The sequence below is a fragment of the Martes martes genome, assembly GCF_963455335.1.
Source record: "Martes martes genome assembly, chromosome: 8".
NCBI lineage: Eukaryota > Metazoa > Chordata > Mammalia > Carnivora > Mustelidae > Martes > Martes martes.
Genome location: NC_137895.1, coordinates 86,432,428 through 86,459,312, shown reverse-complemented (window position 1 = coordinate 86,459,312; position 26,885 = coordinate 86,432,428). Strand labels below are relative to the sequence as shown.

At 45.4% G+C, this 26,885-nt stretch overlaps 1 protein-coding gene across 1 annotated transcript in view; it reads left to right on the top strand.

The window, feature by feature from the left end:
• Window positions 1-14,045: 14,045 nt before the first annotated feature.
• The window catches only part of POU6F1 (POU class 6 homeobox 1), a 29,362-nt gene continuing 16,522 nt past the window's right edge, over window positions 14,046-26,885 (top strand). The window contains exons 1-2 of the mRNA XM_080811385.1: window positions 14,046-14,181; window positions 25,735-25,828. Of these exons, the coding sequence (XP_080667511.1) occupies window positions 25,781-25,828 (48 nt within the window). The 5' untranslated portion in view covers window positions 14,046-14,181; window positions 25,735-25,780. The remainder of the gene's footprint in view (window positions 14,182-25,734; window positions 25,829-26,885) is intronic.

Genomic DNA, 26,885 nt, shown 5'->3' with positions numbered 1-26,885 from the left:
CCCCCTCTCCCATTCTCCCTATTTGTGTTCCCTCTCTCGCTATGTCTCTCTCTGTCAAATAAATAAATGAAATCTTTAAAAAATAAAATAAAAATAAAAATTTAGATACTTCTACTGGATGGTAAATAGCCATTACCCCAGACTGTGTTCCCAAGTACACCTCTCTGCTCTGGCTCTTCCTCCACTGGAACCCACCCCCAGCCAGGACCTAGCTCTAGCTAAGGCAAGTTGCCTTCAGTTTGGTCAGTGCCTCCTCTACAGGATATTAGTTATTTTGCTTATCACTCTGGGACCTGGGCATAGAGCAAGCTAAGGCAGAGGCAAATGAGATTACCAAGAGAAATGGAAAGGTCACAAACCATTGTTTTCTCTGGCAAGTGGGATTAAGGAGCAACTGGCTACTTTCTTGGACAGGAGTCAAGAACCTTTCTGTTTTCTTCATCCTCCTGGGGCCCCCAGCAAGATGAGATCTTCATTTAGTCATTTATCAGACATCCTTTCTTGAATTAACTTAGCAAGTATTTATTGAGCACCTATTACATGCCAGGCCCTGTGATAGGCACTAGGGAAACAGTAGTGAAGAAACAGGCTTAGTCCCTACCCTCCCAGAACTTAGTCTACCTAATGGGAGAGACAGAGAAGTAAACAGATAATCATAATGTAATGTGACTAGAGCTGACATAAGGACAGTGTGGGGCATTAGAACACATAGATGAGGTGCCTAATCTTTTACACTGGGCTCAGGGAGGGCTTCCTGCTGGCAGTGATGTTGGATAGGAAATCTGAAGGCTGAGTGGCAGTTTAGCAAATGAAAGGAATTCCTCAAAGAAGAACAACTTATGTAAAGGCCTGAAAGTGAGAGAGCTTGTGGAAAGAGAGGATGTTAAAACAGTTCAGTATGGGGTGCCTGGGTGGCTCAGTGGGTTAAAGCCTCTGCCTTCAGCTCAGGTCATGATCCCAGGGTCCTGGGATTGAGTCCTGCATCGGACTCTCTGCTCAGCGGGGAGCCTGCTTTTCCGTCTCTCTCTGCCTGCCTCTCTGCCTACTTGTGATCTCTGTCTGTCAAATAAATACATTAGAAATCTTAAAAAAAAAAAACACAAAAACAAAAACAGTTCAGTATGGCAGGAGCATGGAACAGGAGGTGAATTCTAGTGAGACTTGACTCTAAAGAGGGAAACAGGAGCCAGACCACACAGGGGACCTTGGAGCTCATAGAGGATCTGATCTTAAGACACTGGATTCTAAGTAAGGGGACTGGTTAGCCACTGAAGAGTTTTAAGCAGAAAAGTAACATGACCCTGTTTTTAGTTTAGAAATAGCTTTCTGGCTACAAAACATAGAAGAGATTAGAAGGGGGCAAGAATGGAAATATGTCTGGGAGAGCAGTTAGAATACCAAGTAGTAATTTTAGTGAGTGATGATGGCAGACTGACCCAGGGAAGTGGCAGGGGGTAGAAAGAAGGAGGGCAACATTCCAGAACTATTTAGGAGGCAGAAACAACTGGACTAACACTCAGGATTAATGTGTCCAGAATTAATTAAGAGAATTAACGCCAGGATGAAAACTACATAAAGTAAAAAGACAAATGACAAATTGGAGAAAAGATATTTGCAGTTTGTGTCACAAAGAGCTAATCTCCCTGTCCCAGAACTTATAGACATCTGTAAGTCCATGAGCAGCCATTAGAAAAAGTAGCAAATGACATTTACAGACAGTGCAGAGAAAAGGAAATACAAATGGCTTTTAAACATATTAAAGGATGTTCGGCTTCACTCTTAATAAGAAAAAGGCAAATTAAAACCACACAAACACCATTATCAGTCTGGTAAAATCCAAACATTTGCTAACTTTATTTGCAGTGCTGTGAATCAATGCTCTAATTTATTTATTTTTGTTTAAGTTTTTATTTTAATTCCAGCTAACATTCAATGTAATATTATTTTTTAAAGATTTTTATTTATTTATTTGACAGAGATCACAAGTAGGCAGAGAGGCAGGCAGAGAGAGAGAGGGGGAAGCAGGCTCCCCGCTGAGCAGAGAGCCCAATGCAGAGCTTGATCCCAGGACCCTTAGATCATGACCTGAGCTGAAGGCAGAGGCTTTAACCCACTGAGCTACCCAGGCACCCACAATGTAATATTAGTTTCAGGTGTACATATAGTGATTCAACACTTCCATGCAACACTAGGGGGTACTCACCACAACTGTGCTCCTTAATCCCCATCACCTATTTCACCTATCTCCCCAACCCCCTCCTTCTGGTAACCATCCCCCCACTCCCCTCCCCACTTCTAGATATGATCCCTACATATATATTTGCATTCCTGAGAAACACTGTGTAAGGTGTTCACTGCAGTATTGTAATAGTAGAAGATTAGAAATAACCCATATGTCCGTGGCGCCTGGGTGGCTCAGTCAGTTAAGCATCTGCCTTCAGCTCAGGTCATGATCTCAGGGTCCTGGGATGGAGGCAGACCTTGGCCTCCTTGATCCATGGAGAGTCTGCTTCTCCCTCTGCCCCTCCTCCTGCTCATTCTCTCGGTCTCTCTTTCCCTTTCTCTCTTGCAAATAAAAATAAAATATCTTAGGGTCCCTGAGTGGCTCAGTGGGTTAAAGCCTCTGCCTTCGGCTCAGGTCATGATCTCAGGGTCCTGGGATCAAGCCCCGCATTGGGCTCTTTGCTCTTCAGGGAGCCTGCTTCCTCCTCTCTCTGCCTGCCTCTCTGCCTCCTTGTGATCTGTCTGTCAAATAAATAAATAAAATCTTTAATAAAAATAAATAAATAAATGAAATCTCTTAAAAAAAGAAATAACCCATATGTCCACCAATAGGGAACTAGTAAAATAAATCTTCATACATCCATACAATTAAATACTGTGCGGCTGTAACAAAGAATGAAAATGCTCTCCAAAATGTTTTTTGTTTTTTTTTTAAAGAAAAGGAAAGATTCAGAACAGTGGAGTTAGCATGATGCCTTTTGCAAAAGAGTGGGAAAAACAAGAGTATTCATTAGCATTTGAGTAAAGAAATTCTGAAAGAATACCCAAGATACCTATAAAAGTGGTTACTGGTTGGCATGGAGAGACAGAAGCAAATGTGAGACTTTTCACTCTATGCCTTTAAGTTTTGTGTTTTTTTCTAAATTTTTGAACCATGTGAAAGCTTACCAAGTCAAAAAATTAAAACAGTGTTCGCACACATATTTAAATGGCTAATATAACAAGCCTGAATATTTCAAGTGTTAGAATGTCGAGCTACTAGAACTCTCACACACTGCTGGTAAGAGCATCAAATGGTACAACCACTTTGAAAACAGTATGGCAGGATCTTTAAAAGTTAAATACACCCAGAACCACCCTACGATCCAGTAATTGCACCACCATGTATTTACTCAGAGCATACAAAACTACTGATTCGAAGGGGCACATACATCCTGATGTTTATCACAGCGTTATCAACAACAGCCCAAGTGTGGAGAGAGCCCAGATGTCCATCAACTAATGAATGGATAAAGAAGAGGTGGTATGTACACACAGTGGAATATTACTCAGCCATAAGAAAGAATGCAATCTTGCCATTTGCAATGACGTGGATGGAACTAGAGGGTATTATGCTAAGCGAAATAAGTCAGAGAAAGACAAATGCCGTATGATTTCACTCATGTGGAATTTAAGAAACAAAATAGATGAACATAGGCGGGGTGGGGAGGAAGAGAGAGGCAAACTGTAAAACAGATTCTTAACTATAGAGAACAAACCGAGGGTTGCTGGAGGGGAGGTGGGCAAGGGGATGTTTTAGATGGGCGATAGGTATTAAGGGGTGTACTTACTATTTGTTTTAAAGATTTTATTTATTTATTTGAAAGAGAGGTCACAACTAGGCAGGGAGAAAGAGAGACACCCTGCTGAGAAGACAGCCCGATTTGGGGATAGATCCTAGGACCCTGAGATTGTGACCTGAGCGGAAGGCAGAGGCTTAACCCACTGAGCCACTCAGGCCCCCCAGGGGTGTACTTAAAATGAGCAGTGTGTGTTGTATGTAGTTGATGAATCACTGGATTCTACTCCTGGAATTAATATTGTGCAATTTGTTGACTAACTGGAATTTATTTTTTTTTAAGATTGATTTATTTAAAGAGAGAGAGCATGCATGTGTGCAGGGCAGAGGTGGGTGGGGGCAGAGGCAGAGGGGAGAGAGACTCTCAGGCAGACTCCCTGCTGAGGTTAGAGGCCGCACAGGGCCCTGAGAGCAGACCTGAGCCGAAAGCAAGAGTTGGGTGCCACCCAGGTGCTCCACTAACTGGTATTTAAATAAAAACTTGAAATTAAAAAAATAAAATAACTTTTTTTTTTAATCCACATACCCTATGATCCAGCCATTCCATTCCCATTAACCCAAGAGAAATGACAGCATATGAGCAAACAAAGACTTACCAGGATATTTATCACAGCTCTATTTGTAACAGCTCCTAACTGGAAATGACACAGATGACCCTCAGTAGGTGAATGGATAAACAAATCATGGTATTGCCATACAATAAAAATGAATGAACTATGGATCCACACAATATGGATAATGTCAGTTATGCTGAGTGAAAGAAACCTGACCCCCCCAAAAAGAGAATGTATACTGTAGGATGTCATTTATATAAAATTTTGGAAAATACAAATTAATATGTGGTGACAAAAAGCCTGGGGGAGAGGGAGGGACAGGAGGGAGAGATGGACTCTGAGAAACTTAGGGGGTGATGGATATGTTCATTATCTTGATTGTGGAAATGGTTTCATGGGTGAGTACGTATGTCAACATTTATCAAATTGTCCATTTTATTTTTTTTAAAGATTTTATTTATTTAATAGAAGGATGGAGAGCACAAGTAGGCAGAGAGGCAGGCAGAGGGAGAGGGAGAAGCAGACCTCCTGACAAGCAGGGAACCCGATGTGGGGCTCAATCCCAAGACCCCGGGATCATGACCTGAGCCGAAGGCAGACACCCAACTGACTGAGCCACCCAGGCGCCCCTCAAATTGTCCATTTTAAATGTGTTTTATTATGTGTCCGTTATACCTCAATAAAGGTATTTTTTAAAAATAATGTTGGGGACACCTGGGTGGCTCAGGTAAGTGTCTGCCTTCGGCTCAGGTCATGATCTTGGGATGATCCCATGATCCCATCTTGGGATCCAGCCCCGAATAGGGCTCCTTGCTCGGTGGGAAGCCTGCTTCTCCCTCTGCCTGCTGCTCCCCCTGCTTGTCCTTTCTCACTCTGACAAATAAATACATAAAATCTTTAAAAATAATAATAATAATGACAATGTTAGGATGAGGAAAAGGGAAAGCCCAGGATGATGGTTAATGAACTGCTGATGTGCCTGGTGAGAGCTGCTGGGAGAAAAGTTAGGGCAGAGCTCAGTAAGTGCTGCAGTAGAGATGGGTAAGCTGTGGTCTGAGAATCATCTTGCCGCCTCCTGCAGGGTCCCTACTCCCAGTTGATCAGGCTGGGCAGAGCTTTTTTATGTACCTTTCTTGAACACCTTCTATGTTTTCTGCTCTTGACTCATGTACCTGGAAGAACAAAACCACCTCCCATTTTCCAACCCAAAGAGGGAGGGCAGAGGTTTGTAGAAGAATCCAATCAGGCTCTTTGAAGCAGCCTTTTCAAAGCTTTGGCTGTTTTTTGTTGTTTTTTTTTTTTGTTTTTTTTGTTTTTTTGGTTTTTTGTAACTAAGGGAACAAGGATTACAAGATATATGACTCAGAAATGGACCCTCCTTTCTTCTTCAGGCCAGCCTTTGTAGGAGAGGCACTAACACTGCTCTGCATGGTAATGCAATGGGCTAACTCCACCGTGGCAGGGGCAGCCTAGTAAACCCCAGGGCAGTGTCTCTTCCTCTGGGGTTTCTATCCGTTTTTTTCAATGTGAAATCGCAAGCCAGCTGCATCAGAATCATCTTGTGCTCATTAAAAGCGCAAAGTAATGGGAGTCATACTAACACACATCGACATTTGCCGGTTTGGGGGTGAAGATTTCATTTTCTTCTTCAAGGCGTGTGTTTGTGTTCCAGAGGTTACTCACTTTCCAAAAGACAAGAATAGAGCCTCATCTGCATCTCAGTCTGGCCAAGAGACTGGAAGGGTTCTGGACTTGGATCCTGGCCTCCCCTAGACAGTTCTGCTGGGTGGATTGTGTGCCAAAGCTCACTGGGACACACGCTCTGTGGCGCCTTTCACTGGTTCAACCACACACACACACACACACACACACACACACACACCCCCATTCACCTCTTCTGGATCAAATTTGTCAGATTTAGGGAAATGGACTCAGGGTAGCTGAGGAACAAGAGGGAGGAAGGGCCTGGGGCTACCCAGAAAGAAGTGGAGGTTTGAAGGAGTTTGTAGGGAGGGAAGCAGACCTGAGGACAGGGAGTCAGGTTAGGGTCTGGGCTGCATCCATGAAAGGAACAGACCCTTTAATATCAAGAGTGAACTTCTCAACTGTTTTTCATCTGGATTATGGGGAAAGTTAAAAGCAAATTTTTTTTTTTAAGATTTTATTTATTTGTCAGAGAGAGAGAGTGTGAGCACAGGCAGACAGAGTGGCAGAGGGAGAAGCAGGATCCCTGTGGAGCAAGGAGCCCAATGTGGGACTGGATCCCAGGACGCTGGGATCATGACCTGAGCCAAAGGCAGCCGCTTAACCAACTGAGCCACCCAGGAGTCCCTAAAAGCAAATTTTTAAGCTTTCCCTTATTCCCTGGAATTCTCTTTAGTCTTCCCCCAACCCTCCAGTAAAGAACACCTTGTGTAGTCATGTTGGGGAGAAGTCACAGCTCTGCCCCACTGTGAATATAGTTGCATTTCATCAGAGGAACCACACCAGGTGTGCTAGGCTGTGATCAGCAGCCAAGTTAGTGGCCCAGGACCAGACAGAACAGAAGGTGAAGCAGAAGATTTGGGAGATAGGCATGAAACACACCTTGCCTTGCGTTCCACTTCCCCAAATACACTAGAGAGAGGTTGCCCTTAAAATGGAGGGAAATACAAAAAAAAAGAAAAGAAAAGAAAAAAAAGGGACAAAAATGCTGACACTTGGGTTTTATATACATTATCTCCATCAACACTTACAAACCTTAGGAGTGAGTGTTATTTCCATTTTACAAATGGGAGACTATGGCTTAAGAAAGCTAATTTGCCTAAGGTTACACAGCTAGTAAGCGATCATGGTCATGTCTGAACACAGATCATGGATCTGATTGGATTATGTGTCCTACTTGCTCCTGTGGCAATAGCGGTTGGCAGTCCTAGCAGCTAACTACCTGTTCGTGCCCCAGGGACATTTGTTATTTTCCATTCCATAGACCTTTGCCTTATTTGATGCTTTCAAGCCTATACTGCTTTTGTAGTTCACAGAAATAATCAAGATGTAAAAAAGGGAAAATAATAAAATCAAAGGTTCATGGAATGCATTGTGAAATGCTTCTGTCCTGGGACCGGTGGGCTTTATCATCCAGAGGCATTAGGAAGACAGACTATGAAGAACATATTGTGTGAAAGAAAATGTAGGCTCTACTCCTGGTCTGTTCCTCACCAGCTGTTTGGCCTTAGATAAGTCACTTAACCTCTCTGAGCCTCAGTTTTCTCATCTTGAATATTATTCCCACCACACAGATTTGGTGTGAAGGTCAAATAAGAAGATTAATGAAAAATATTTCTTGAGCTGTAGAATGCAACTAACTCTATCAGATTTGCTGAAGCTGCTCTTTTATTGCAAGGACACTTCCTGGGCACAATCTCTATGCAAGCAGGAATCAGGGGCCTTTAGCCAAGTTAAATGAATGGTGGGTGATTCTGCCAATTTATTTCCTACTCCAGGCTTGCTTTCCCTCTTACCTACACATCTGCATGTCAGGAATAAATTTCTTTTTCCTACAATATCATTTTTTGATGGAAACTTCCAGACTTACTCAGATGGGAGAAAGGAGGGGGGGAGAACAAAAGACCACATTTCTTCAGCATTTCAATCAACAACCTCATTTTCTTCTAACAGTTGAAGTGAACTTCTTATGAATAATGGATGATGGCCTGATGAATATGCACACAGCCTATTATGCCTGTGAGGTTTGGTAAATAATTTATGAGCTAAAATGTTCCTCACCTTGTTACTGTACAAAAATTATGAAAAAAAAACCCACATATTTACCCTTTGAGCTGGTAGGGTGATCTGTCAGAGTGACAGCAGCCTAGTAATACAGTTCTACTACATCATTGCTAAAATTAAAGTAAATAGAATAAAATATACACATTTCAGGGTGGGAGGTCTGTAAAAAAAAAAATGGAGTATGCACAGCCATACTCTGTGTCACATACAAGTTTTCAAAAACTCTGGCTTCTCAAAAAATAAAAAAAATTTGAAAAAAAAAAGAAGAAAATAAAAAAACCCTTCTGGCTTCTCACCTTAAAATATCCCGCATTGTTAACAGTACTCAGGGACCTTCTCCTTCATCACCCATTCTCACAAGGGCTGCAGTATGACCGGTCAAGATGGACAACAGCTTCCTTGTTTTGTGAAATCCGGCCAACCACCATAAGCCAGAACGTGGCAAAATTGAACACTCCAGAGGTTTTAAAAAAAAAAAAAAAAAAAAGCCTCATAGCTTTCAGAGAGAATGAACAGGTAGCACAGAGGGGAAGACACTGGCAGAGAAGCACTTGGAAATGCATCCCTGTCTTTCTCTTCTCTTTTCCTGCTGACCAACCTGACTCCCCGCTGTATCGTCCTCCAACTCACTCCTACCTGCCCACGCCTCATTCCCTTAGCAACAGCAGTGATGCCTTTAATCTGGTGATTAGAGAGGGGGAGGGGCAAGATTAGCTATGGACGCCAGGAAGGTGTTGGGGAGAATATGCATGGATCCTGGGGAAATTTGATTGTTCCCTGACCATTTCTGAAGACCTGGAACTGGGTTAGTTCTCAAAGCAGGGAAGATGGGACACCAGGGATTATTTGCTCAGATTCCCAGAGCTTTCTAGGAATGGAGTGCAGTGTCACGGGAGACTCTTCCTGTCACCAGCCTCTTGCTGTCCCCCTGATATGCTAAGTGCTTGGAGCGGGTCAGACAATAGAGGAAACATAAGGCCCTGCCCCACATCTGTTGGGGAAACCAATATATTCTCCAGAAAAAGAATGGCCTATAAACTACAAATTATATAATGAAGTCACTGGAACAATGATGTAATTAAAATAATACTAATTAGAACAATGTGGTATCATTCAAGAAGGCTTTTGGGAGGAGATAAACCTTGAGTGAAGTTTGCAAAGTAAAAAAGAACCCAATTAAACGGAAAGATTAGAGGTGGATATGGCCAGGCCTTCCTGATGTGAGCCCTATCTTTCCAGGCCCATTCTGCGCAGCTCTTACTTGCTGTGTTCCAGCCATATTGGTCCTCTTTCAGGTTCTTGAACGCCAAGTTTTTCCCTGCCTCATGGCCTCTGCCCTGCCTCTTTTTCTGCCTTTGCCATTCCTTCTGCCTCCTGCTTATACTGTCTTTTACACTTTGCTTTATATTTGACTCCTTCAGAGGTCTGCCCTGCCCCTCTACACTCCCCCCGCACCCCCCCTCCAGCCTGACTCTTTTGTACCACCTTGTTTTCTTAAACATGTGTAATGTGTAATGATATAGTGTTTATTTTTTGTTTCATGTCTGTTTCCCTAGTAGACTATAAATTCCAAGAGAGCAGTCTGTTTTGTTTTCCACTGGACACTTAGCACCCAGCCCAGTGTCTGGCATACAGTAGATAATAACTATTTGTTAAAGAAATGCAGGCTTGGAAGGCATGGGAAGTGGGAATGCAGGAGAAAAAAATGTGCTGGGCTGAGGATACTGCTGAAGAGCTTTCTTTGGCATGGGAAGCAGAAGGAAGCCACTGGCAACAACTCTCTCCACCCATCCATGAAAATATTTATATTGTTGAAGCTTTTTTTTAATTATCAAATATATACTTATTCCAAAAAAGACTGTACTGCAATATTAAAAAACAACAACAACAACAGCTGTATTACAAGTATTGGAGGGGATGTGAAACAACTAGAAGTCTCATATGTTACTACTAAGGACATAAATTCATTCAAACATTATTGAAAATGCAGACTCGATGAAAGTTAAATATATACTCCAAACCTAGCAATTCCACTCCTCAGTATTTACCCAGGAGAAATGAGTGCATATATTCACCAAAAGACTTGCACAAGAATGTTCCTAGCAGCTTTATCCATAGAAGGGACAAAAACAGGAATAGCCCAAATGCCCATCAATAGTAGACTGTGGCATAATTATGCAATGGAATATATACAGCAATAAAAAAAGAACAAACAGTACTGCTAGACACAACAACATGGGTGAATCTCAGGAACATATGTTGAGTGACAGAAGGCAGACACAAGAGCCCATACTGTCTGATTCCATTTATATGAAGTTCAAGAACCAGCAAAACTCATCTGTGGGGATAGAATTCAGAAGAGTGGTAACTGGGAGTTTATTGACTATCAAGGAGCACAGGAGAGTCTTCTTGGGTTTTGAAAATGCTTTTTTTTTTTTAAGTAGGCTCCACATCCAATTTGAACTTGCAACCCCGAGGTCAAGAATCGCATCCTCACTGACTAAGACAGCCAGGTGTCCAGAAATGCTCTATATCTCGTTGTGGGTGGTGATTTATAATTATGTAAAAATTTAAGTTGTACATTTAAGACTTAGGTGCTTTACTGTGTGCCCATGTTAGACCTGAATAAAAAAGTAAAACATATGGGGTGCCCGGGTGGCTCAGTGGGTTAAAGCCTCTGTCTTTGGCTCAGGTCATGATCTCAGGGTCCTGGGATCAAGCCCCACATCAGGCTCTCTGCTCAGCAGGGAGCCTGCTTCCTCCTCTCTCTCTGCCTGCCTCTCTGTCTACTTGTGATCTCTCTCTCTGTCAAATAAATAAATAAAAATTTTAAAAAATTAAACATAGGGGCACCTGGGTGGCTCAGTGGTTAAAGCCTCTGCCTTCAGCTCAGGTCATGATCCCAGGGTCCTAGGATGTAGCCCCGCATCTGGCTCTCTGCTCAGCAGGGAGCCTGGTTCCCTTCCTCTCTCTCTGCCTGCCTCTCTGCCTACTTGTGATCTCTGTCTGTCAAATAAATAAATAAAATCTTTTAAAAAAATTAAACATACAAAAAAGTTAATATATGCTTATCATCAAAAATTCAAGCAATGCACGGCTCCTGGGTGGCTCAGTTGGTTGGATGACTGGGACTGGGAGTCCCAGGATGGAGTCCTTTGTCTGGCTCCCTGCTCAGCAGGGAGTCTGCTTCTCTCTCCGACCCGCCCCCCACCCCCATCTCATGCTCTTTCTCTCTCAAATAAATAAAATCTTTTTAAAAAAATTCAAGCAAGTATACATAGGATAAATTAAAGGTTTCCTTTTTCCAGAGAAAACCACAATTGACATTTTGGTGTATGTCTCCCTCAACCCCTTCTATCACATCTGTTTCCTTCTTTGAACTATCCTTGACAGGACACCTGGGTGGCTCAGTTGGTTAAGCAGCTGCCTTCGGCTCAGGTCATGACCCCATCATCCTGGGATCCTGCTCATCAGGGAGTCTGCTGCTCCCTCTCTCCTTGCTTCTCCCCACTGCTCACGCTCTCTCTCAGTCAAATAAATAAATAAAATACTATTTTTAAAAAACATTCAATGTTTTTTTGAATGACAATCAAGTCATTCAAAGCATTTGATCTGTGTGTAGCACGGAACCAAGTCCCACAGACTAAGAGTTTCCACTTTTGTATGACAATGATCCATAGCAAGACTGTGCCCCTCCTTCACACAGCGTAGTGGGAAATACAACACAGGCTGTGCTCCTGAGGAATTTACAGTCTGAGGGGAAAGAGCCTATAGACAGACCAAACAAAACTCCCAAGAGAAATAATACCATGACATGTGTCAGAGTTTCACAAAGCCATTAATACGCATGCAACTATGGGACACCTGGGTGGCTCAGTTGGCTAAGTGTCTGCCTTTGGCTCGGATCATGATCCAGGGTCCTGGGATCGAGTCTCAAATGGGGGGTCCCCCGTAGCAGGGAGCCTGCTTCTCCTTCTGTCTGCTGCTCCCCTGCTCTCTCTCTTTCTGACAAATAAATACATAAAATCTTTTTAAAAAATGGATGTAACTATCATACAGGTGTCTTACAACAGTATAGAGCTTATAGTTTTCAAAGTGCTTTTACATACAGCCTATTAAACTTAACCCTATGAAGTAGTGATTATAGATAGAACCCTCATTTTATAAAGTAATGAAGAAGTTAAATTACTGGCCTGGACTGTGAGTGGAAGAGTTGGGACTCAAACCTGAATATTCTGACTCCTAATCCATTGGTTTCTTATAAATCTGGTACCAGCCATATCTCCTCACCCTCAGGTACGAACAGCAGAGGGACAGAACCAGAGCCGTTCTGGCCAGGTGAATGATAATGTTGGGCCTCCAGAGGGAAGCTTCTGGACCAGGACCTCTGGGTGTGAGCAAGCTCCAGGCAACATTCTGGAAAGTGTGTAAGAGTGATGGTGTGAGGTCACTTGGCACCCACTTCCCCTCTTCTCCCCGGCAGTGTATTCCACCAGGGGGGCTTACAGTACAGTCCTGGGAGGGCTGGGGCTCCACTTCCATTCCCCTCAAACTATACTAAACTATACTAAACAACTCTGTCCCCGCTCTCCATTAACCAGCAAATTGGCGGGGGGGCGGGGGGGGGACGGGAAAGGCGGGCAGAGGGGGTGCAGTCCAGACCGGACGGCTGCAATCACTGAATTTCCAGTCTCCCTCCTCAACTCTCCCCTCATTCCTTCTCTTCCACTTTGGTCTTCCAACTCCTTCCTCTTCCACTTGTCCACTACTTCTCCAAACTGCTTTACCCTCGGTCCTAAACTCTACGTCTTCGAATCCCTTCCCCTTCCCCTACCCTCAAGAGTTCTAGGTAAACCAAAGCCTCCGCGCCATCACCACCAGCAAAGCGGAATCTCCATTCTACTGAACTGTCATTCTCATTCTCTCTCTTTTTCTTTTCTTTTTTTTTTTTTTTTTTTTTTTTACATTTTCTTGTCTACTTGGACAAGAAGGCAAGGAAGTTGTCTTTAGACAAGACAGCCCACAACCAACCGCCACTGGGGTGAGGGCGGAGGGAGCATTCAGGACCTGGGTCCCCTCCCTGATATGGACCCAGGGCACAACCAATTGGAGGTTCGACGCTGGCCGAACGCCGGTTAAGCCCCCCACCTCCGCTCCCGTCCCGCGCTGGGGTTCTGGCCTGGGGCTCGGGAATGGACCTGAACTTGACTTTCCACGATGAGGGGTACAATTGACTAACTAGGGAGGAAAGACGGCGGTGGCTGGGAGTCACCGCCCCAACCCTTGGCAGCAGGGAATGTGGCACAGGGTCCCCACTTCGGACTCCCGTGCTCCTGCTCCCCCTCTCGCACCTTCCAAAATGAAACCACCTCGAGCAGCCCCTCCGAGGGGGGCTGTGTGACCCGCCTCACGGACCCTCCACTCCAGTCAGGGAAGAGAGCCCCTGGGGCCTCCCGGCATGACCAACGGCGGAGGGTGCCCACCCCACCCCCACCCCTCCTCGTTCCCGGCTCCCCAGATCCCCTCCCTTCCTCCACCGCCCGCCCAGCCCGCCGCCCCCGGCGGCTGGCGCGCGCGGTGCAGCATGCGGCAAAGCTCTTTGCATAAATTATGCTCATGACGCAGCAGCTAAAAAAATCCAAGTAGCAGAAGGAGGGAAAAAAGGGGGGGGAGGAAAAAGGGGGGGCTGTGGAAGGGGGGAAAGAAGAAAAATATATATACCTGCCCGCCCCCCCAGCTCCCCCTTCCCGCTTCCCGGCCGCCCCCCCCCCCTCCGCCCAGCGCAGCCCGCGGAGTCCCCTTCGGCTCTGCCCAGCCCGGCCTGGGGGCCCGGGGGTGGCGGTGGGTCCCGACCGGCTCCCGGGCCGAGCCGAGCCCAGCCAAGCCGCACTGGCTTCTTTGTCTGCGGGCGGCGGCCGCCCGGCCCCGGCCCCGGCCCCCTGGCCCGAGCTGTGAGATGAATCTGTAATCGGTGGCCGCCGGGCACCCGGGGCGAAGGCGGCTCGGGCTCGGGCTCCGGTAAGTACCGGGGTCCGGGGCGGGGAGGGGTTTGCACGGAGGGGGAGGGGGCGGGCAGGGGAGGTTTCGGGTTTGGTTAATATGCAATGCCCGTAATTAGCATAATTTATATATTTATGATAAAGAGAAAAAATGCCGCGGGGCCGGGGTGCCGGGATGCCGGGCCGGGGCGGCGGGGAGCTCTGGGAATGAGACTGCGCGCGGCCGCCAGCCTGGGGCCGGAGACCCCTGGGGCCGCGCCCTCGCCCGCCAGCCGGCCGGCGGGGACCCGAGGAGGGGAGGGGGCTGCCGCCAGGTGGACCCCGTGGGGAGCTTGGACTGGGCCCCTCCCCTGGAGCCCAGGTGGGATACGGACGCGAGCGGACGTTACAGACACTGACCCGGTGGCGACCGGGAGCGGATTCCCGCCCCACGGGAGAACCCGGACGCCTGGGTTCCCGGCGGTGAAGGTCAACTGAGTCGGCCTGGGCGACCTGTCACCATTCTTCCCAGCGACAGTACACAGGGAGGACTGGTGGGACTCGGGGTTAGGAACCCAGCCGTTGCTGGAAGCGTAGAGGAATGGTGGGAGGGTCACCAACGATCAGAGCATAAGCACTTCATAAATATTTAATAACAATATTATTATTAATAAATAGTCATAATAATAGGCCAGATTTGTGCTTCCCGGCCATTCTCACCTGGCAAGGCCAAGGGAGCGCCAGGGTGCCTTGTGATCCCCACTTTAGCGTTGGGATCCCCCATTCCGCGGTGACTGGAAGCCTGAAACCCCAGAAGAGCCTCGGCCGCAGGGCAGGGGGAAATAAAACAGGGTCAGGAAGCTTTTCCAGGCAAATGGAAAGAAGTTCTTTGCAGAGATTGTAGCCTCATCTGCTTTTCCAGATTCCTTGCTCCAAAAGTAGAGGCTGGTCTTGAATTGTTTATGGACAAATATCCCTCCTCCCCTTATCTTGGTATTCTGAGGCAGCCAACAGGGACAAGCAGGGCTTTCTGAGGAAGAATCCCATATATTCCATTTGGATAGAAGCCCTGGTGCAGGGTGATATTTCTGTGACCTGTTTTCTGTTTGTTCATTTTGTTTTTGAGTATGTGCCAGAGAACTTCATTGTGTTCCTTGGTCAAACAAAAAAGTACCTAGTATGTGCCATGCTCTGAGCAATACAGATAAAACTTACCCTGTCATGGAGTTTTCAGTTTAGGTGGTGGTGGTGGCTAGGGGGTCCAGGGAAGGCCAAACATAACCATGAAAAAGCTACAAAGTCATACCATAGAGTGATAATGTGTGTGTGTGTGTGTGTGTGTGTGAGAGAGAGAGAGAGAGAGATGAGCTATTTCTTCTCTTTTGAAGGTATATCTAGCAACTAAGAAAAAGTGAATCAGAAGAAATTTGCTTCTCTAAGGGTTCTCTGCATAATGAAGGAACATGGGATAAGATCATATCCCTCTCCCCAAGATTTACTGCCTATAAAATCATAGTAGTAATCTTTTCTATTTTTAACACTTTACAATTAAAAACATTTTTATATGCATACTTTACTTCAATTAAAAATAATAACATTATTTTTATATGCCATGGGTGGTTCTGTTGGTTAAGCATACGGCTCTCAGTCTCAGCTCAGGTCTTGATCTCAGGGTTGTGAGTTCAAGCCTTGCACTGGGCTTTTTGCTGGGCGTGGAGCCTACTTTAAAAATAGTAATAACAATAGTAGTAACTGTTACATAGTGTTTGCTGTGTGCCAGGCCTAGTTTTAAGTGCCTTACATAAATGTTACCAATTTAATCCTTAGTAACCCATGAGGCAGGTTCTATCGTTTAGCTCCATTACAAATAAGAAAACTGAGGTTTAGGGAGATTACTTGAGGGGAAGCAGTGCTCAATCTGGGTCTTCTGCCGTTAAGCCCCAAACTCTTTCTGTGTCAGAATGAGCGTCAGTGAGGCTGCAGAGGGAATAGGAGGGAAGCTGGATTGCCACATTAGGAAGGGGAAAGTGTGGTTAGGGTTCTCCAGAATTTATTGCTACTTCTTTGAAACAAGTTTTTTTTTTAATTGATTCCTCAGTAATGTATCTTTTTTTTTAAAGATTTTATTTATTTATTTATTTGACAGACAGAGATCACAAGTAGGCAGAGAAGCAGGCAGAGAGAGGAGGAAGCAGGCTCCCTGCTGAGCAGAGAGCCTGATGTGGGACTCAACCCTAGGACCCTGGGATCATGACCTGAGCTGAAGGCAGAGGCTTTAACCCACTGAGCCACCCAGGGGCCCCTCTTTGAAACAATTTTTAAGTAGTCCTACAACTGTGAATGGGGGCAAAAAAAAATTGAAATAGGATCTGTGTTTCAAGGGAGAAGTTAGGAAATATGAGGAGGGCAAATGATATAACCTGATTTCTTAGTTTATATTTTTGGCTCATAGTCACTGACACACACACACACACACACACGTTATGTACCAGGTATTATACTAGGCACTGGGGCATGTTAATAAGTGGGTGGGTCTTCTTGGAGTTTACATTCTAGTGGGGAAATATACCTACTTTTTATTCTTCACATTTCATTTGCCTCCTCCCTTCACCCTGCCTGGGATGGATCATGTTTGGGCACAAGGGAAAGGGAGCAGGAGGAGAAACTAAATCTAAATGTGTCTTTATTAAACTAGTGTTTACTGTTAGCCTATATATGTCTATGATTATACATGAGAGTTTGGAAAGGGGGAATTAAAGTTGTCCACTGCTTTCCTATCTTCTTCTCCTTCCTTTTTTCCTGGCCCATGTGAATGCCTAGCTGGTCTGTCAACAGTTTACCAAGCTATTTATCTCTGCTTGTGGATGGAGGGCGGGGTGGGGAGGTGGAGAGGGTTGTCTTGTGGAAACAGAGAGTTTTCATTTTCAATGTGTCCTGATCCTTGGGACCCAAAATTGGCCCCTTACCATTACAGAGAGGAAGTTTGGTATTGTGTTAGGAGGATAGAGGTCTGGGACAGGTGGACACTGCGTTGAATTTTGAGTCTGCCCTTGACTTTCCTGTGCCCTTGGGCAAGTCACCTGAGCTTTCTCTCCCTCCATTTCCCTGTCGATAAAACTAGGGATCATAATAAGAGCACCATGCTACGAATTTCACTTATATGATCTCATATCACCATTGTAACAACCGCCTATTTTGCCATTTAATCCCTGTTTTAAAGATGAGGAAATTAGGGGTGCCTGGGTGGCTCAGTTGTTTAAGCATCTGCCTTGGGCTCGGGTCATGATCCCAGGGCCCAGGTCAGGCTCCCTGCTACATGGAGAGTCTGCTTCTCCCCCTCCTTCTGCCCTCCATCCTGCTCCCACTCATGTGTGCACGCTCTCTGTTTTGTTCTCTCCCAAATTAATAAGTAAAATTTAAAAAAAGGAAAAAAGATGAGGAAATTAAGCTTTGTAGAGACTAAGATTACACCGAGATCACACAGCTATTTCATGGCCAAACTGGGATCTGAGTCTAGGTTTCCCTCCAAAGCCCATACCCTTACCTCTCTTTAATCCTCAACTTTCTCTCTGTAAAAATGGGAGTAATAATAACCAATTGTTCTTAGTGTTTTATACAATAATTCTGAGGTAAGCTCTCTTATTATTTATCCCTGAGAAAACAGAAGTTACCTTCCCCCCTGTGGAAAGTCACACAGTTGGTCCGGTTTCAGTATGGATTTGCACTACGGTGTGGGGGGCGCCGGTGTCAGAATTGAATAATAATAGTTAAGATACACTGAACCCTTATGCAGTTTACTGTCACACTAGCCCCGTTTCAAATATGGTAACTGAGGCATAGAGAGGTTAGGTCCTTGTCCAAGGTCTCACACCTAAGACATCTTAAAACTGAGAGATGAATCTAGCTTCTTAATTGCTGCACTAAACTCAAATGAGATAATGTATGTAAATTAGGATAATAGCTCCCATTTTCTGAGCCCTTACTGTGTGCCAGGCATCGATCTAAACTTTTACATGCATTAATAGATGCATTAATTTATTCAGTCCTCACTATAACCCTATGAAGTCAGTTCTATTTCTCTCATTTTTTCAGATGAAGAAACTGAGGCACCAAAGTTAAGGCATTTGTCCTGAGGCCCACAGCTGGTAAATACCGAAGCTGAGATGATGAACCCGACAGTCTCTGTCTCCAGAGGGTGCTTGCTATAATACTATGTATAAAGGGCAGGGATCCCGATAAACAGTAAATGATTATTCTTCTTCAGCAGGTGTAAGCAGGGAAATCTGTGTCCTGGGACCAGAAGTAGAGAAGGATGGGAGGGCATGCAGAAAATCCATCAGGCAGTAATGACTTAGAGGTGGACGCCTCTTTGGAGTCTGGCAATTTAAGAAAAGGCCTGATCATAGTTGTATGCAGGGATGTGGTGGTGTTCCTTCACACCAGGTATGAAAGCTGTGTGGGCCGGTGTGGCAGTGTTAAGTGGGGGAATTCTGGGCATCCTGGAAGGGAGAGCCTGTGGGATTTGGTGAAGGAGCAGATGTGAGCCATAAGCGAGAAGGCAAGGATGATGGCAAGGTTTTTGGCCTGAGCATCTGTGGAAAGATGAAGATGAAGCTGCCCATAGGCTGAGATGGGGAAGGCTGCATGCGGGTGGAATGGGTTTGGGGGCGCCTGGGTGGTGCGGTTGGTTAAGCGTCTGACTCTTGATCTTAACCCAGGTCTTGATCTCAAGGTTGTGAGTTCAAGCCCCGTGTTGGGCTCCGCACTGCATGTGGAGCCTACTTAAAAAAAAAAAAAGGACAAAGAAATCAGGAGTTTGGTTTTGAACATGTTGAGTACGAGATGATATGAACAATCAGTAGGCATTTGGATGTCTGAGGCTGAAGTTCCCAGAGACGGTCCCAGATTTGGTCCTTGTGTGACTCAGTGAGCCCCTCTAGGGAGGAGGTAAAGCCTTGACGGCACCAGTGAGCTCAGCCCTAGTTCCCCATCTCGGCCAATCTCCTGCGTCCTGTCATTGTGGCCTTTCTGAATGGCAACTTTGCAAGAGGTAAGTGCAAACACAATTTAAATACAAAAGTAGCCTAGAGCTGGAGATGCTGATGTGGACAAACAACCTAGCCTGAGAGAATTAAGTCAAATTTTTGAAAGGCGATTTCCCACAATAAGTGTGGCTTTCTTTCAACTGAGTACAGATAAAACTAATTTCAGCTTGATCAGTCATATCTTAGAGTCCACTGACGTCATGAAGAGGAGACACCCGCTGCAAAATCGACTGTAGAGTGAGAAGGTATTTTACACCTTGAAAACCTCAACCACGTGAAGTGTTATGGAAGGGATGAAAACCACAGAAAGGAGTCTGTGTTAAAAGTAGGTATCCTGGGCTGCATGGGTTAAGCCCTGCTCAGTGGGTTAAGCCTCTGCCTTTGGCTCAGGTCATGATCTCAGGGTCTTGGGATTGAGCCCTGCATAAAATCTTCAAAAAAAAAAAAAAAAAAAAGTCGGCATCCTGCACAAGAATTTCCATTTTCCTCCATGTGGCTTAAGATTCTGCACACATAACATTTCATGTTGGAACGACATGCCACCCTGGAACGAGGGAGAAGGGACCACCCCAAACTGCAGCAGGTATCCCTTCTGTGGATCCTCTAGCTCTTGTTTATCCACCATGACATTGAAACATACTGTACCACAGTTCTCTCTGTTTCCTTAACTCCCATGTTAGACTGAAGGCTTCTTAAGAAAGCCAGGAAAGGGTTTCTCCCCCGTTGTAGCCCCAATGTCCAGCACGTATAGCCACTGAAATATTCGTTGAATAGATGAAGGACGAAACATTTCAGGATTTTTCCTAATAAGATCTTAGGCTCCTCAAGGGGGTTTCGGATGTGTTTGAGATTGCCTTTTTTTTTTTTTTTTAAGATTTTATTTATTTGAGAGAGAGAGAGAATGAGAGAGAGAGAGAGGGAGAGAGAGAGCATGGCAGGGAAGAGGTCAGAGGGAGAAGCAGACTCCCCACTGAGCAGGGAGCCCGATGGACTTGATTCTGGAACTCCAGGATCATGACCTGAGCCAAAGGCAGTTGCTTAACCAACTGAGCCACCCGGGCGCCCCAAGATCTCCTTTTTTTTTTTTTTTTAAGATTTTATTTACTTATTTGACAGAGAGAGAGCACAACCAGGGGGACAGGCAGGCTCCCCACTGAGCAGGGAGCCCAATGTGGGGCTCGATCCCAGGATGCTGGGATCAGGACCTGAGCCGAAGGCAGACGTCTAACTGACTGAGCCATTCAGGTGCCCTTGTTTGAGATTTCCTAATGCTCCTCCTGGGTGCCTTGGAATGTTTCTCTAAGCAGGTCCAAAGCAATTGCCAAAGGAGGTCCCCTGACTCCGTCCCCTCCGCTGGAACTCTTGGATGGTCCCAGACCTCTGGATTTTCGGATTGTGGGCAAATGCCTCGGCACCTGCAGTTCACTCTCCCCTCAAAGTTACCTGTGTTTTTAGATGTTAGCCCAGGATAGGGAGGGATAAATGAATTCTCTGGGAACCAACTGAGGTGCTTTGCCCGGTTTGAGTCAGGTGTGTTTCACTCGTCTCACTGGAGAAAGAAGACCCAGGAGGAGGCTCTGGGTGGGCTCTGGCTCCGGTCCCAGCTTTACCCAGAGCAGCTCCGCTGTGCTGTGTATGGTGTGGAGTTCTACTGCCAGAGTGATCGTAGGAGCCCCTTCTCTTCAAACAGACCAAGGATCGTCTCTCCTCACTGGCTCTCAGGCTATGGACACGGCATGGCATCGTGAGCTCAAAGGAGGCCGTTCACCCCAGTCATTGGGGAACTGGTCAGAAAGCAAACTAAAGATGGCTGCTGTCTCGTCAGTGAGGCCAAGCACAGACTTAGGCTTGAAAAATGTGGAAAGTTCCTGGCAGGGGGCTGGGACCTGGTGCAGGGGAAAGTCTGTACAGATACTGAGCTAGGAAGCACACAGGACAGCGCTCAGAGTCAAAATGCTGAGTGTCTGCAGATTGGAGAGGTGTTTCCATCACCTGTATCTCTGATAGGAGCCATCTAAAGCCAAGACGAAGGGAGATGAGTAAGTTCTGGGGTCTGAGATGAGGGAGGCATTTGTCTCTGTCCTGCATGCCTTTCTGGAGGGCAGAAGCCTGGTCAGTGGGTCAGAGTGTGCCTGTGTGTGGGCAGAGGCTCTGAGCCAGGACTACCTTTTCCCTTGACACAAAGGACTAAATAGTGAGGAACCAGGTCCACATAAGGTCATAGAATTTCGAGGGTGGAAGGGATGTTAGAATTACCTGAGCCTCTCTACTGCTTAAATCCCCCTAATAACACAGTCACAAAGTGGACACTTGCTTAATCACTCCCTGTGAGGGGCCATGGTTGGCCCCAAGGAACCAGTGGCCACAAGACTGGGAGCACACTTTAAGCCCCACTTGAACAGATGGCCCTTGCCCCACAATGACTGGCTACGGATGCCTCCCGCCTGAAGGCCTTTGGAATTGGAAAATTCTTCCCCTGTGAAATGTCTGTATCAAGCTATCATGGACCCAAATGCACATCTTTCTGCTCTGTTTTGTGTCTGACTTTTATTTGAATTTGCAGATGACTTGCTAACTGACTTCTGTATATTACAAATTTCTTGGCTCATCCCAGTTCCCATCCCAAAGTGGTGGTAAGTTGCCAGGTTGGCAAAACTCATAGAAGATTCCCATGTACAAAATCTGGAGGAGGACATCACCCAGGAATGAGGCCAGAGTCCCAGTGAGGGTGGAAGGTGCCTACTAGATCTTCCAGCAAATTCCTCTGCCCTTTCTGCCCCACCTTGTCCTACCTGAAAAGGGGAGCCTTATTTACTCCTTTTTCAAATTGCTAGGTGTCTCGAATTTCTTTTTTTTTTTTTAAGATTTTATTCATTTATTTGACAGACAGAGATCACAAGTAGGCAGAGAGGCAGGCAGAAAGAGGAGGAAGCAGGCTCCCTGCTGAGCAGCGAGCCCATGCGGGGCTTGATCCCAGGGCCCTGGGATCATGACCCGAGCCGAAGGCAGAGGCTTTAACCCACTGAGCCACCCAGGGGCCCCAGTGTCTTGAATTTCTTGCCTTTCCTTTCATCCCTAAGCTAGATGGTTAGGGAAGGAAAGGGAGAAAAGGAACCTCGTGGTCCTCCTTGCCTTCTTGGCCAAGGAACATTCTGCCATAGAGTGAGGACCCTAAAACCTCTAAGCCAGCAATTATACTCTTAGGTACGTATGCCAAAGAATTGAAAACAAGCGTTCAAACAAAAACTTGTACGGAAAAATTCACTGAAGCCCTATTCACATAGCCAAAAGATAGAAACAACTGAAACATCCATCGACTGATGAACAGATAAGCAAAATGTGATATATCCATACAGTGGATTTTTTTTCAAGACATGAGTTTAATTGCCTACTAGACCATCCAGATGGAAATATGTGGTAAATGAATGGAAATCAGGGTCACAAATTAGGAGAGAGGCAGACATTTTTAGGCCAGTTTAGGTTTAGATATTCACCAGGTTGGACTTTTTTTTTTTTTAAATTTAAAATAAAACTTTTTACCATAATAAACAGAACAATGTATTCAAACTGACTTCCATAATTGTCCAAATTATTTAATCACGATTAAACTTTTTTTTCACATTTCTTTAAATGTCACGCTTCTTTGGCAAGTTTATTCAAAATACTAAATTTTCATTTTATGATTTAGTTTCTCGAAGAGTGCCCTACACTGATGGTCATCAGGATAACTTTCTCTAAGCCCTAATGGTTTATATTTTCCCTTTAAAATGCATAAGGAGGGGCGCCTAGGTGGCTCAGTGGGTTAAAGCCTCTGCCTTCGGCTCGGGTCATGATCCCAGGGTCCTGGGGTCGAGCCGCATCCAGCTCTCTGCTCGGCGGTGAGCCTGCTTCCTCCTCTCTCTCTGCCTGCCTCTCTGCCTGCTTGTGATCTCTGTCTGTCAAATAAATAAATTAAATCTTTAAAAAAAATAAAAATAAAATGCATAAGGATCTTCAGGGGTGGTTCAGTGGGTTAAGCCTCTGCCTTCTGCTCAGGTCATGATTCAGGAATGGATGGGATCGAGTCCGCATAGGGCTCTCTTCTCTGCAGGGAGCCTGCTTCACGCTTTCTCTGCCTGCCTGCTTATGATCTCTCTCTCTCTCTCTATCAAATAAATAAATCTTAAAATAAAATGTATAAGTATCTTCAAAAAGTGTGTAAATATCTTTTAATTACATTATCATTTTCAAAGAAATCCTAGGGGGAAATTATGAATTAAACACCCATTTTTTCTTCATTTCTGCTGGAGTATATAGCAATTGGTCTTCTAACCCATAGTGGGCTAGCAGCTTAGCAAGGCTGAGTCTTGCTGCCAGTTTCAGCCGGCTGCCCATCATAAAGCAACAGCTGATTACAGCTTCTACACTCCTTTTCGAGCAACCCTATAAGTGACCCAAGTCCTTCTTTGGTCCGTACATTATGCTAGTTTCCGTCCCCGGAAAAAGGTCTTCCTTTCCCTGAACCTGCTTCATCCAATTTTGCTTGTTCTTCATTTAATCCGTGTTTGGGACAGCCTCACTCACAAAACCGTTTTGGAGATCATGCATGACCCAGGATCGAGTGCATAGATCCACGTGCATCCATATCCTGGAAGGTGTTTTATGGAATACGTCCTTTCTTCACCTTTGCGATCTATGTGTTATTTTATTTTATTTTATTTTATTTTTTTGAAAGAGAGAGAGAGAGCATGAGAGGGGACAGGTCAGAGGCAGAAACAGACTCCCCGCCAAGCAGGGAGCCGGATATGGGACTCAATCCCGGGACTCCAGGATCATGACCTGAGCCGAAGGCAATTGCCCAACCAACTGAGCCACCCAGGCACCCTAAAAATGTTCTTAAAATGACAAATACATTTCTTCTGGTGAAGATACTGGTTTCTTTGAAAATGTCTGATAGGTTTACTTCATTCTCTACTTTAAGACATTTTACTGTATGCTGCAATAGGGATTAAATGAAGATCTTGTTTTCCTTACTCATGAAGTGTTGCAGTTAACAGGTTTTTGTCTTGAACTGCTTGTGCGGGGAAGTGCTGGGTCAGGGCCTGGGCCAGGGGAGTACTCGGTAAAGTCGCCGCTGAGCTTGATGAACTTTCCATCTTGGAAATGAAATCTCTATTTGCCTCTCCCTGAGCTGGCGCAGACAGTGTCAGGCGCCCCCCCAATATTATCGGCTATTCCATAGCTATAAAAAGGATTAAGGTCTTGGTACGTGCTACAACATGGATAAACCTTGGGAAATTTTTGCTAAGTGAAAGAAGGCAGACACAAAGGCCATTTATTGTATGATTCCATTTATAAGAAATATGGAGACTAGACAAATCCATAAAGAAAAAAGCAGATTCGTGGTTGCCAGAGGCTGGAGGTGGCAGAGAAAGGAAGTAACAGCTAGTGGGGTTTCCTTTGGGGGATGATGAAAATGTCCTGGAACTAAATCGTGGTGATGGGTGCACAATATTGTAAATCTATTAAATTCTACTGAGTTTGACACTTCAAAATGGTTACAGTGGTGAATTTTACCTCAATCAATAAAATCACAAAAAAGGAAGACCAATCAACCCACCCAGGGTTGAAAGGGGAGGAAGGGAAAGATCTAGAATCTAGAACATGTCTCTGAATTTACTTTTCCTTATCTGTACCCGGCTCATAATAATGCCCCCTTCCCCCAGCTGGCATGAGTAATGAGCAGGAATAAGTGTTACATAAACACTTAGCAATAGAGGCTCTCAACGTCAGTGTTAATTGCCTACTTTTCTGTGTAAGTATCTAAACCTGTTTGTCCCCTTTATACCTTTATTTCTTAATGACCCTACTGGTTTGTGGCTCCAGCCGGCCAATCTGGTCTTCACGAGGGTTCCTCCCACTCCCTCTCCCTGCCTTTGGCTGCTGCTCCGAGATCTGGGAGGTTGTCCTGCCTCTGGTGTTAAAGGCCAGTAGTGTCCTTAGGCCACTGCCACAGAATCACTTGAGAGCTGATTTTGTGGGACCCACCTGCTGAATCAGACTCTCTGGGGATGCTTGCTTCAGGGGAATCTGGTGTCTGTATTTTTAGTAAGTGCTCTAGATGATGAGTTGGGGACTACTGTTTTAATATATCCCTGTATTCATCTCTCCCAGGAAGTCTGCTCAAACTCCCCTGAGAAGCTCTCTGATTAGCCAGAGGGCTCCTTCCCTGTGTCTGAAGTTCTCAGTGTCCGGGCCAAAATCAGCTTGGGTTCTGCTGGGTCTGCCCTCTCCCTGCAGACTGGGGTACTCCCAGGGACAGATACGTGCCCTTCTCTTTCCTCTGGTCACCCTGGCTCCTCCTGAGTGTAGATTCTCCTGGGATGCTGTAGGAAGCGAGACGCTTTAGTTTTAAAGTCCTTAGAATCCTGTTTACTTCTATAGACACCTGAGAGAACTTAGGTTCACTCTCCTCCTACCATTCAACTCCTGACTTTTCAAGGTGATACAGAAATTGTATGACTACGTCACATCAGCCTTTGCTTTTCCTGTCCCATGTCATCCCACAGATGTGCTAGGTGTGGGCCGGCCCCCACCCGACCCTGACAAGTGACCATGGATCCTGGAGCCGGGCCAGAGGCATCTCTGACTGTCAATGAGCAGGTATATGCTGGGGCAGGAAGAGACGGGGGGAGTGAGGGTCATGGACCCCAGTGTGTGTCCAGGGGGAAGACTCCAGAGAACCCATCAGTATCTGTTTCTTACCAAATTCATGGTCACTTCTTCCATCCAGATGTAGTTACCAGCTAGGATTTCTCAGGGACTGAGTTGGGGGATTTAAGCTGTGACTTTATATTTTTTAAGACTTTATTTATTTTTTTCGGGCAGAGAGAGAAAAAGAGAGAGGAGGCTGGGGAGTAGGGGCAGAGGGAGAAGCAGGCTCCCCACTGAGCAGGGAGCCCAGGTGTGGGACTTGATCCGAGGACCCTGGGATCATGACCTGAGCCGAAGACAGATGCTTGACTGACTGAGCCACCCAGGTGCCCCTAAGCTGTTTCAAAAAAGTGAAATTAAAATATACAAATATGTATGGGGCACCTGGCTGGCTTGGTTGGTAGAGCATGTGACTCTTGATTTTTGGGGTCGTGAGTTCAAGCCCCATTTTGAGGTAGAGTTTACTTTAAAAAATAAATAAAAATTTAAAAAATATACAAATATGTGTATATTTAAATAAGGAATGATTTGGGCATCATGTCATTTACTCTATTTCTTCTTATAATTTTTTTGTAGTGAACATATTTATTACATCATTTTTTAAAAGAAACAAAAAGACTAACATCTCTTAAAATGTAATCAGACTGAAGTCCCTCACAGGTCAAGTGCATCAGAGAGGGAACTGCTTTTGGAAGTGTATTTCCCTCATCCTTCCTCGATGGGTTACATTGTCACTTTTTCCAGCAGTTTCTGGCCAGATTCAGTTTTCAGGCTTCAGGACTGTGTGGTGGGAATGCCTTCGGGTACAGGCCAAGTGCAAGGCAGGCCCAACAGAACTTTTGAGTACACAGAGTGTCCCTGACTCTTGAATGGTCCGATTGAAAGCCAGTCAGTGCTGGAGGTAAAGAGCTGAGGAGTGCTGGCTGTTTGAGCAGGAGACGACCAGAGGTTCTGAGGAGGCCCCAGGGGGACTCCTGGGTGTGGAAGCTCCCTTCGAGGTGGGAGC